Here is a 13,020-nt window from a genome sequence, read left to right on the forward strand (position 1 = left end):
AGATGGCAACCAACAGCTGCTATAGCTATTTCCTCGGAAAGGAGCTGAACCAGAAGCAGGTGTGTCAGGGATTTGCCCCAGAAACCCTATACTGGAACAGAGCTTACATCCAGCAATCCATGTAGAAGGTTAGCAGAGGGGAGCAAAGCAGACTGTGACATGAGCTGCCACACCAATACATCATGCCGAGGAAAACACCTCATCCATGAGAACTTGGTTTTTCTGGCAAAGTGTGTATATATTGTACTCATGCCCAAGAACAGCTCTGACAAGACACCAGTTGATCTAGCTGTGCAAATATTTGGCATGAAACTACACTCTTTGTATTAAGCTTAAAAAAACCAAAAACAACCAACCAAAAAAACCTCCCCAAAAAAACAAAACAACCAAAAAAACCCAACCCAAAGCAAACTAAAAACAGTTGTCTGTCTTTAAAGCTTATATTTCCTGACAGAGGAAATTTAAATAAAATTTCTTAAACCACATATTATAAGCCTGTTTAAACTATGTGTGTCGTTTAATCTAGAGAAACTGATCTTGAAAAAAAGAAACATTCCTTTAATGGAAGGTACATAAAGCAAAGTACTGTTAGAGTCAAAAGGAGTTCCATCTTCACAAAACAATAAACACAGTGCAATGTGTTGTGGTTCCACCCTACCAGCAGCCAGGCCCCACACAGCCTCTCACTCACTCCCTCACCAGTGGGATCAGGGAGAGAACTGGAAGGGTAAAAGCCATAAAACTCATGGCTTAAGACAAAGACAGTTTAATACAGAAAACAAAATCCAGAAACATAGCCCCATACCAGTCACTGTGAAGACAATTAATTCTACCCCAGCCAAAACCAGCATGCAACTTACTTCATTTTCAAAAAAGAAAACTAATGACCAGAATTCAATGCAATTCACGTTTTAACCCACATGATCATCCTACATAGTTAATTTAATCTTCCTTTCTAATGTATGGCAACGAAGAAAGAAGTCAGAGCTCTAAACTAGCATATAATGGATGCTAATCTAACATAAAACTGTGTTTACATTTTTATTTACTTAGAACAAATGTTTCCAGCCCCAATTTCAACACACTGAATTGTTAGTTCTTACCAACAGTTCTGTTGCACTGATATTGTCGAACACCAATATTTCCTAGTTGGTTTGGTATCACTTGGTGGACCTGCAAGCATATTTCTGTGTCTTCTCCTCTGATGTCAATTTCACCATTAACACCAAATACTTGAAAAACCACAACAGACATCTGTCAACAAAACCAAGATATAACAATATAAAATTATAAAATGAATTAACAGTGATTATTATTTGTAAGGCATGTCTAAACCTTTTCCACCACAAAAGGAAAACATCCCTTTGTATCTAAAACCCTTGCTCACAGAGAAGCAAAAAGTTTTCTCATTTTCTTATTCTCTTCTTTTTGTACACAATGGCTTCATAATGGATTTCTCAACAGCCTGTCCAAACACAGACACTTTTATTTATACCCCACTGACACCAATTCAGAACTGGCTAGAAAAGCCATGGAAGTGAGACAGAGCTTCATTACTCTGACTGAGAAGCACATGGCCTATGTGATACCTGAAACGTCAGGTATCTGACATTTCCTGAAATTGCATTCAATTTTATGCATATCATAAGCACAATCAAGCACTTGCAGCACTGAATCAGACCAGGTTAAAAAGCTAGGACAGGCTACGAAACTTGGACTATCTGAATATTAGTCAGCCCTTTTTCTCTTTGCAATGGGTTGCAGTATTTTTATTTTATTTTAAAAAATAAGTAGAAGCCAGTTTTCTCTATGTACTGGGTTGCAGTATTTTTAGAAAATAAGTAGAAGCCAGTTTTAAGTCAGCTTTGGTATCAGAAGATGTGTATCCATCATCATTACAACTATTTTGGGTTCATTTTTCTAATAACTTGAAAAATCACTTCTAAAAGGAGACACTTTAGTTGTGCTTTAAGGTTTCATTCACAGAAGAATGTATTCTAATGGAATACAATAATATTACCATTTCTTCAATAGTCTCATGGGTATTTTCTGAAGCAGCACTCATAGCATCTGGAGATGACCCATCACAATTTTCCATCACTGTGCCTCCTTCGTGGACATTTTCTGATGGGCTTTGATAGTTTGTGGATGTAATACCTTCCAAATATACATCAGAAAAAATGCAAAGTTAGCATAGCATTATCTGAATCACTCCTACATTATGAATAAAGTCAGTATCTGTTAGTGAATGCACACATTCAATTGTTTTTAACATGAGTTGAGTGGCTTTTTAAGCAAATATTTATAACTGAACTGCCAAATCCATTCCTGTTATCAAAAGTTATCAAAAGTTCAAAGTTCTAGATGCTAATCAAAATTAAAGCAGGATATAGTGACAAAACCAAAACAGCACTCTACATGCATTGTTAAAAAAACTGTGAAGGTATTTTTTAGGTTTCCAAATCAAATAATATAAATGCAATCCAGCCAGAAAAAAAAATTCCAAGCTGTGTGTCTAAAATACTGCACAGTGCCTTTAGAGCAGATGCTTGTATACTTAGAGAAGCTACATATATGTTCATTAGAGCAATCAAGATAGTGTTTCCTTGACAACTGGAAAGCATAGATATTTAACCTGCAGTTAAATAGTTTAACAAGCTAAAAAGACATATAAAGGTTATTTAAAATGGAAATTTCATGTATTATTTTCATGGCATACTCCCACATAAGCATATGCAGGAATACTCCTACAATTCAAATATATAACAGGCTTGCAAGTGAAGCAGTCTTCTCATTATTGCTCTAGACTGAAAAGAATTCCCACAGAAAAAAAACCTAGTCTTATGCAAATTAGAATTATCAAAAAAGAGGTAGCAATAAGGTTTTCTTATTTTATTTCCTGACATGGGAAAATTATTTCATCAGTATATACACAGATGAGCAAAAATTGGACAAATACCTGCTATTAGACAGTCAATACTTGGGAAAGGAGCTGCAAGGAGACTATCTGTCTGCCTGGTAATTAGCATGGTGAGTATTAGAGAAAACTCATTTCTTTTTCATCCACTTCTAAAATGAAAGCTTCTTTACCACTTCAAGTGAAAGACTGATTCAGGCTCCAACCTGTAGGTATTGCAGCCAAAGCAGTTGCTTTCAAGCATAGCAAGGAACAAGTTCTGCCTAATTCAGATTTGCAAAAAAGCACTTCAATGCTCTTACTTTCCTTAAGAGAGGAAAATTAAGCAGAGTTAAAATTAAATAGTCCTGCTAAAGTAGAGCATATTACTGCTTTCCCCTGAAATTCTAAATGGTGAATACACTTGATATTACTGATGAAGGTAACAGAAATAGTCCTGTAAAGTATCCAGGATTTGCTGGACTAGAATCCTTTTGAGCATGACTTTAATAACAAACAACAGTTTCATGATTGCTTAAAAATATTTTGTTAAACCTGCTTACCTTTCTCCAGAAAGCTCTGACTATCACTTCCATCACTCTCTATCAAATGATCCTCTAGCATCATACTATCAATAGAGATGGTATCCAGAGAGACTTGTGATGGACTTCTCTTCATATTTTTGTAAGAAACAGAGAATGCAGGGAGGTTGGATGAGTAGCGTTCCTTAGGCTTAGCACTTTTAAAATATAAAGATATGATGAAATTATTATTTAAATTAAATAATACATAGAAGTTACTTTTAAAATTCCTCTAAACCAAGCAAGATATAAATGAAAAAGTCTGATTATTCAATAATCCTTTGACAAGAAGAGGTAAATGTAGAAACATATATTCATCTAGGTATTTATGTCAATACTTCTCTCAATACATATTTCCTAATATTTTAACTAAAAGTAAATAGTTTAAATCAATTAACTAACACTTTATTTTAACTTTCACTGAATGCTGGATACTGCATAACTTTTTTACATACTTAAAAAATTTTCATCTATTAGAACACAAAACCACAGAACAGCCTGAGTTGGAAGGACCATCAAGTCTAACTCTTAAGATGTTCCCTTCCTGGCTGCTGAAAGTACTAGAAGTCTGTGGTCAACAAGATTTCTAAATATTTTCAAAGAGTAGGAAAACTGTTTTAGTATTAATTTTCTATACCTTGAAGAAGACTGGGATGCAAACATTTTAACTGAAGCCACTTTGTCTTTGTTGATTTCAAGCTCTTCAGATTCTAAGGTAGTTTCTGTTTCCAAGTCAGCGACTTGGTTAGGACAGCCTTCAGTTGTGCCTTCCTGTTCATTTAACTTATTTGAGAATATGTTTCTGTCATCCTCCTTATCAATGAAAAATTCAGTAGAATCTTCTCTCTTATTTAGAATGGACACCGAATCCCTAGGATTCAAACTACTTTTCTCACTTAGAGGTCCACAGACCTCTTCTGAATCACTTCTACTAAAAAGTCCACTGCTTCCTCCTTCACTTGTATCTCCCAAACCTTTATCTGATGCATCATCAGAAAATGACATTGCTTTCTGAAAATCCGTATTACTGTCTGATTTAAACAAAAGAGGATCTATTAAAATTCCTTTATTAACTTCCGCATTCAGAGGCTTGCAGTCATTTACATAACCAAAATCAGTAATACCAGCTTCCACTATCTTACTACCAACTAATTTACTCTCTGAAGTAAGAGTTTCCCCATTTCCCACAGGGGAGAGTTCTGATGCCACGGGACTTCCTTCTTCCTCACCAGGAGATTTACAAGGGTTTCCCTGAGTCACTGGATGGAGCAGTAAGGCTACTTCTGCACTTTTCAGTAGAATCCCAATGCAGACATCTGTTTGCTTTGCAGGTTTTCCTGTCACTGCCTCTACGTCCTTCCTTAAGTTTTCCAGGAGCAATACAAGAGATTCATGGAGAAACAGCAAAAAAAGATACTGGTAGTGATTTATCTGCACGCTTACATGTTTTTGAACATGGACAAGAACATGTACGTCTGCATCAGAGGAAGAGTTTTCAGAAAGCACTCCTGAAGTCTCAGACATTTGAATGCCATTGGTCAAGGGTTCCGTCTCACTGCTGTAATACTCCTTTAGAAGTTTCTTACGTTGCAGTCTATTAGAGAGATCACTAGACTCACTTTTTGGAATGTTCAAGGCTGTTTGACTACAGGATACAAGCTCTTTTTGTGACTTTGCAAATCTTATTGGCTGGCAAATCCAAAGTGAAAGCGGGAACGAGTCCACAAAGTTTATTGGCCGTCCTTTCCCACTTTTTGCTCCTTCGTAATCTATCCAAAACTGGGAAAAATGCACAGCCCAAACATCAGTAGCTGCAGATGTCTTTAATGCATATTTATTCAATTCTGGGATGATATAACCTTTATAAACATCATGCATTTTGGTATCTTGTTCATGAGCGTGTCTCTGGAAAATTGGATGCAAAAGATTAAAATTTTTTGGGGACTTAGGAAAAGTGGTGAAAGTTCTGCTGAAAAATTTGGAATCCTTGAAGTTCTGAAACAAAACTTCTAGATCAGAGTGTCTGCAGTTTGGTGAGCATCTGGTATTTGTAGCAATCATCTCTGAACTTTGAATGGAAAGTGCACGAGGTTGATCTTTATGAATTTCAGGTTTGTTTTCAAATGGGATGATGATCTGCAAGGGAGAAATACATTTTTTCAAGATAAAAATATGTAGGTTAAGAAGGTATACAATTAAAGAAACAAAATAATAGCCATGACAGTTGATACAAAGGAATATAATTATAGTTTTATGAGAAATCAAGTACAGTGAAACAGAACAGGGATAAGCTGGGCTCACAGATTAGATTTATGTTCTCTCTCATTTTTAAGAAGGATGCTGTGGCATCAATATTTGTACAAAAACATAAGGGTCTCAGACTTTTCTTATATGAAGGTCTTAAATTTAGTTCAGCTATATTAGGCTGAAGTGGCTCATTTCCTTAACTCAAGCAGCTTGGTAGAAGGTTTCTTAAAGTGTTTCCAAAATTTACATCGTTGAAAAACAGAGAATTATAATTTGGAGTTCAATCTGGTGTGTCAGATAGGTTTTTTCACCACACAGAGTACAACAGTGTTTTATTTCTTTGTTAAGACACAAGCAGTTAGATGTGCCAATGCAGCTAATATTATTAAGACTGCAGAATACAGATCAGGTATTTTTGACAATTATCTGATAATCATAATACATTTGTTTCATCAGGAAAATAATAGTATACCTCAACTACTAAAGAACATCAAATAGTTCAGCACACTGTATTTAACTTGCATATTTTTAGTGTACATTTTAAAGTAAACTTATTTTATGCCAAATCCTGAATCTTAAATTGTTAACATGAACGTTGGCCACTCTAGTTTTGCTAGTATCAGTGACCCTGCCTTCTATCACAATATCTCCATTCTGAATCTAGAAAGTAGGAGTAAAAAATCATCCCTAAAGACACAAAGAAAAGAGTTATGAAGCGTCTTCATTAAAATACACAGACTCAGAGATAATAACTAAATAAAATAATTAACTATATGATATGTAAACATCAATTAATCATTTGCTAGAATAAAAATAATGCTGTTAATACAGGGATGACATAATTAATATAAATCAAGGTTTGAGGGATGTAAGAATACTTTTATCCTCTTATAGATTAGTAGGCTATTCACATCTATTAATTCAATATCAGATCAATCTATATTTGCAGATTTCCAGTTGTTTGCTCTTAATAACCGCTTCTATTCCGTACAAACTACGTCCATGTAAAGTTCCATTAAGAATGTAACAACAGCTTAGAAAAATAACCATCTCTCCATATGCTGACTTTTTAGAACCCTTGAAACCTCTCCTGTGGGCACCACTGAAAAGACTCATTTTGTTCACCTCTGAACCTTGGAAACCATACAATGCAATACCCAATGCAAACAGGGGATGGATGGGAAATTTATCTGATCAATAATCCTTTTTTTTTTTACAAAGGAGAAGACAAGGGAAGCAAAAATTTGATGTTCAGCTGCATTAAGAAGCATTACTCCTCTGGAATAAGCATACAGAGAACTCATATGTACCTGAATTACAGCAACAGCCAGCATGAAACAGAAAATTATGAGAATGGGTTTTGGAGAAAGAAATAGACCTTCAGATGAACTGCTTTCTTTACTCTAGGGCATTCACCAACAAGACAAAAGAGCTTTCATATAATACAACCACAAGAACAAGGGAGGGCCCTTGCATTAATATAGAGTACAAATATTAATTTTTCACTTCTTGTTTTACTTTAGTGCTCAATGTCTTTTTAGGTCTGCTATGTCAATTTTGCTGACCAAAGGGAAATAATTTGTTAGTATTCCCACTCAGGTCTTCAATACAAAACCAAAATACCCAAACCAAAATACCAGGACATGAAGGAGTACAGGAAACAAGTTGTCTGTCTTCAAACAACCATATTCTGCAGAGCGTTTTTTCATTCATTTAGGTATTTGTAAGAGAATAAAAGAAATAGTCTTCCAAGGAACCACAAAACCCCTACTCAATGACAGCATACCTTTAACATTAGTCCATCCACTCTCACATCAACATGTTCATCTGATTTTGAATTGTCATTTAACTTGTACATGGCCATGAACTGAATAAGACTCTGTTTCAAATCCAACACAAACTGGTTTAGCCAAAGAATACTTCTCTGATCCAGAGTGAATTGTAAAGCATTCAGCTGGCCATACAAATTTGGACATGGAACTAAAAGAGAAAAGAAAATGAAACCATGAGAATAAGTAAAATGTTTATGGGTTGTGTTTTCTTTGGTTTTTACATTATTGCAAACTTACATTTTCACCAGTACTTTTCAGCAGAGAAAGAACAGAAACCCAGTCCTTCAGTCTCAACGAGGAATTAATTGTTAGGAGATACCTGAAGTGATGCTTCTTTCTCTCACTCCAATAAAGTAACTGAATTTTTGAGTGTAAAAAAACTAAGAATAGAATTAAATCTGAAGAAATAGGGAGAATATTCTAATTACAGAGGAAAGGGAAGACCCCAAATACGGAAATTTGCTGTCCTCAAGTTTCATCCCCAAGTAATCCACTAACATTTCTGTATATAAAACAAGGTCAGCCACAAAACACATTCCTACAAATAACTCCAGCAGCTCTTCATTGCATTTTAGGTATTGTTGCAAGTGTTGAAGTCCTTTCTTGTAGTCAGACAATGAAATTGCAGAAACAATGTGTGGATGTTGGAGAATGAATAATTCATGTGCCAGTAAAAATGCTGCAAGTGATTTCAGACTGAACAACCATGTTTATAAAAAACAGTATTAATAGGAGTTTGTCAGGAGCAAGCACTGTGGAAATGGAGCAGTCTTGTACTCTATCGATTTTAGAAAGCCATTACCTATTTCCAAGCTTTAAGCTTCACAAAGGTGAAAGTAACACACAAAATTTAAGCATCAGTAAAAAAAAAAAAATCTTACTAGGAAAGTCTTTTCCATCTGGGTAGTAATATTCAGTGAATTCAATATGAATAGCTGGCATTTCTGGTGGAAGATAAAGTGACTTTTTATTGCAAGAGATCAGAGCTTTAGGGGAAGAACGACACTGGTCTGCTGTTGAAACCTGTAAATGATAAAAGATTATTTCATTAACACATTACATTTTTATGAATGATTAAGCATTTGTAGTTGCATGGTACTATCCCTAGTAAGGTAACATTCCACTGCCCTTGGGTGTAAGCCCCCAAACAACACAACACAACGTGCTGACAGTGACAAACACTTTACTGCCTTGAAGCAGAAATGACTCGCATAGAAGAGTTTCACAAGAAAATGGTCTTAAAGGTACCAGCTCCCCTTCCTTTGTACGAGGCAAGAGGCAGCAGGTCACTTTCAAAGGTGTTCAGCAGAAGCCTAGAATGATCTTATTTTTTATTGCAAATACTACAGCTCCTGTTTAAGAATTTATGCTTGGATGGAGTGTATTTCCATACAGTCTAGATAAGGGATAGACAAGCTAGATAAGTTTATTGCACACGTTAGGTAGTTCTTGTATTGTCAAAGAACAAATTCTAATACACAGGCCAACTTTCAAACTGTGTGTGAATCAAGGTGTTCAGCTTGCACCTGGCAGAGATGTGTATGCTTAGATAAGCCTGCATTTCATATGAATATGCTTCACAGGAGACTCAAGATGATATGGAACAGTAATCTCCATTTCTGTTTCCTTATAATGTAAATTATGAAATCAACATTTGATATATATTTGACCTTAAATTTCATTGAATGTGACCTAGTTTAAAAAGTATATTGCCAAAACCAATTTTTTCCATTCAACAGTAAGTCAAGCTGCTAGTTTGAAATTACCCAATGTATTAATATTGAATATATGATGACACTACTAGAATGTCACTGAAAAGAATGAATACATGACCTTTATAAGCCTGCTTCACTTTGTGCAGCTGTTTTCAAGAGGCAAACATATCTGCATTAACAGACACAAAAATTCAAGTAAAATTATCTATTTAGAAAAATAGCTTTTAGGAAATTGCACAGAAATAAGGACAATTTAAAAACTGAAAATGTGTTTGTGTAGAGAGGAGGAGACAAGAGCAGAAGGCAAATGGAAACATGAACAATACAAAACAATAGTACAAAACCACATCAGATCTAGATGAATGCTCCTAGCAACAATCTGCAATATCCCACAACACCAGAAGCAATATGGCAGAAAAGTGTTGGAAATTGGAAAAAGAGCAAGCAGAAATCACAATGACACACACTAAACATTTTTGTTAGGACCTGAAACTTAGAGTAGATCGTTCCATATCACTACCATTCTGCCTAATGGAGACACACTCCTCTATTTCACTTGGCTCAGAACAGTCAATCTGGACAACAACCAGCAACTAAAACTACTCATTCTAACAAAGGAGAGGGGGATGGAAATGGTAAGTGTCTGCTCAAAATATCATTGGAGGAGGAGTGGCTGGAAAAAGATTTTAAAACTTAATAAAACCTCATAACAGCTTTTAATATACTTTCAAAAATATAACAATAAGAAAAGCACGATATTAAAAAAATATTAAAATATTAGGCACAGAAGATAGTACAATGAAAAGATTAAATTTGAATTCCAAATTCATAATTTGGAGAACAACAGAACTTAGATCCAACACATAATTGTGATAGGATCACAATTTTAAAAAAGCAAAAGCAGGTCCATAAAGGTCTACTGCAATAATGAATGGAAAGTCTCATTAATTTCAATGGGCTTCATACTGTCCCTTAAAAACCACAGTTACATAACAGTCAAGGGTGGAGCTGCCCCAGTTTTACTAACTTAAAGAAATGTACCTGATATATATCAAAATCTGCAAGTCTAACCACAATAGGACTAGACATCAGTTTGCCCTTTGGTTGTTGGGGAGATACAGAGGAAGCTCTAGATGTTCCTTTTGGCATCTGTTCCTTGCCTGTAAGAAAGAATAATGATGGAATCATTAAAAAGAAGAGTTTTATTTTTTCATAATTTTAATATTTCATGGAAGTAGAGAATTAGTGATGTAAACAAAATACCTGTTTGTAGGTTCTGAGGAGATACAGCAGGTGGTGATTTGGGAGGAGAATCTATTACTTGATCCTTCACAGCCTGCTTAAGCAATTCAACATTGCTTTTGAATTCATTTAATAATTCTTTGGCCCATCCACTTCTGGTTTTAGTGGCATCACTATAATGCATCCAGTGATCACAGCTGTCTCCTGCAAATAAGAGAAATGGGGAAAATATTAGCTCATTTGAAATTTTGCTTTTAACAGCATAACAACTTTCCACTATCTCACAAGTATTTTTCAAACTATAAGCTCATTGCATGCTGTAATTATAGAACAAGAGCAGTCATACCAGACATTAAACAGAAGTTATATTCCATAAACCAAATCTCAGCACTTTACGAAATCACTCAGAATATAGCATTGCCAGCTGCCTTATAACACCACTAACACTCAAAACACCATTGAGTATTTTCAGTTCAGAGAAATCTTACGACACATTAATGTCATATGTGAGAACATGCAAAAAAATGTTCAATTGAAAAAAAAGTGAGAGCAAGTAGCAGAACGATGTTCTCATGCTCACTTTTTCCAAGCTTATCTTTCCTGCCAGAACTGTGTCCTAAGAAGTTCCTGGTCCCTTTCCAGAAATGTATTCTTTTTGTCTTGGTTCTCTAGCACCTTTATGGCACACAAACAACATGGTAAGTTCAAGAAGTGCTGCAGCACACACAGCCTTAAAAATCAATCCCACTGGAAATTCTTTTGTTCTTGCTTTCAATTCCAACATGTTTCTGTTGGCCAAGCACTCAAACCTCTGAAAGAAGTGATACTTTCAAGTATCAAGTAGTCCCTGTAAAGACATTCTACTAACCTGTTCAATAATATGGATGCAATAACAAATAACTTCTATCAGTTGGTACATCACTGTTTAAATACTACCATGTGAAAATTTCCTGTATTTGGGACTTAATGAGTTTTTGGATACTTATACTGGGGATAAGCAAATATGTTTGGTATTAAAATAGGAAAATTATTTTGGGGAAAAAAAAGCCATTTTAAGTATAAATGCAAATATTGCAGTATTAAATACACTTTTAGGCTGGCACCTATCACAAGAGATGACATTTTCCCCCACCCTTTTTCACAGTTATCTTTGAGAAGTTATTATCATTTTTATAGCTAAGGAAGAAGATAAAGGAACAGGAGAAAAACAGAAAGGGAACAAAAGGACAAAGATGCATTAGACTGAAGCCCATGATATTGGGATTCTTTAAAATCGGGCTAGCAACATCGGCTTACTCCAAGCACATGCACATAGACTCTGAAGGACCTACAGGACTTTGTTAGCAACACCATAGGGAAAGCCCTAACACGCCTTCTGGGAAGCCAGTTTGGGTAACTGCCTCTCTGAAGTACATGAACACATGCAGCACCATGTGGGAGCAAGGCAACCACACTCCTGTATGCAGTTGCATGGCTGTGATCTCATTAGGATCGTAGACACGTGGCAAGAGCACACACAACTGAAACACTGCAGGGGATGAACACAGGCTTTTAGGGAGCACAAGAGGGCATGCAGGGCAAGACCGGTGGGAACAGATGGAGCTCAGCATTGGGATGGATCACCAGTCAACTGACTGTTTACAGGCTGGGAGTAGAGGACGGACTAACACGAATGATGATGTTGTGGATTTCTCCTCCAGACCATCTGATTAGGAAGATGATCACACCCTGTTTTGTTGTTGCATGCTTTGTAATGTATTTTCTTTTAAATTTTTTAGATTTCTACTAGAAATTATTAGTGAGGAATGTTTTATTTTTAAGAAACACTTTGGAAATTGCTAACATTTTTTTAGTACACTTCTTAACAAAAGGCTACCCAAATGAACCTCTACACACTGAGATTCTTGTTCAGCAAAATAACGAAAAAAAGCAAAACACTGGTTGGAAATGGACATAAAATGATAGTTTTCTATACATGAAAAAATCTAACAGATTGATTCATGTTACTATCCAATTAATGAATTCTCAATATGCAATACTGCCTTCCTCTGTCAACACAAAATTCTCTTCATGTCAGAAATGTGAAAATATTGTTTTGTTGACCAAACAAAACAGTGAAAAGCATTTGGACTACAACAGCTCATTCACAGAAATTCAATTGGTTCCCAGATTGTTGCTTTTGTTGTTTGTTTTTACATATAGAAGGAAGTAAAAAGGTGCATTTTCAAATGGTTTGAGCACAACTATCCAAGCTGTATACATGTACACACAAATTTTTTTAGCTTTCAAACAAGACAGTCACAGGTAATTCATAAAATGCTTACTTTCATACCTGCTTTGTGAAATGGATAATAGTCCACTGTCAAATAGCTGAAGGAAAGCTGCATGGCCCCTCCTGTAACACGCCTGTTTGGGTCTGTAAAACAAAACAGTGTTTGGCCCTGTAGACATTGCATTCAGCATGTTAGCTCTCATGCTGCTGTAATCCTTTAAACACCTAACACCTA

The 13,020-nt window shown here is 35.6% G+C and overlaps 1 protein-coding gene across 3 annotated transcripts in view; it reads right to left on the minus strand.

Annotated features, from left to right (window-relative positions):
* BLTP3B (bridge-like lipid transfer protein family member 3B) overlaps positions 1 to 13,020 on the minus strand; it is a 47,389-nt gene that overhangs the window by 9,182 nt on the left and 25,187 nt on the right. For all 3 annotated transcript variants that reach the window (XM_012569113.5, XM_072923256.1, XM_072923257.1), the window contains 9 exons: positions 12,846 to 12,929; positions 10,535 to 10,717; positions 10,313 to 10,431; positions 8,438 to 8,579; positions 7,511 to 7,704; positions 4,115 to 5,613; positions 3,460 to 3,635; positions 2,021 to 2,157; positions 1,104 to 1,254 (listed from right to left, as the gene is read on the minus strand). In XM_012569113.5, coding sequence (XP_012424567.3) covers positions 1,104 to 1,254; positions 2,021 to 2,157; positions 3,460 to 3,635; positions 4,115 to 5,613; positions 7,511 to 7,704; positions 8,438 to 8,579; positions 10,313 to 10,431; positions 10,535 to 10,717; positions 12,846 to 12,929 — 2,685 coding nt within the window. The remainder of the gene's footprint in view (positions 1 to 1,103; positions 1,255 to 2,020; positions 2,158 to 3,459; positions 3,636 to 4,114; positions 5,614 to 7,510; positions 7,705 to 8,437; positions 8,580 to 10,312; positions 10,432 to 10,534; positions 10,718 to 12,845; positions 12,930 to 13,020) is intronic.

Source organism: Taeniopygia guttata, chromosome 1A (assembly GCF_048771995.1).
Source record: "Taeniopygia guttata chromosome 1A, bTaeGut7.mat, whole genome shotgun sequence".
Lineage (NCBI taxonomy): Eukaryota > Metazoa > Chordata > Aves > Passeriformes > Estrildidae > Taeniopygia > Taeniopygia guttata.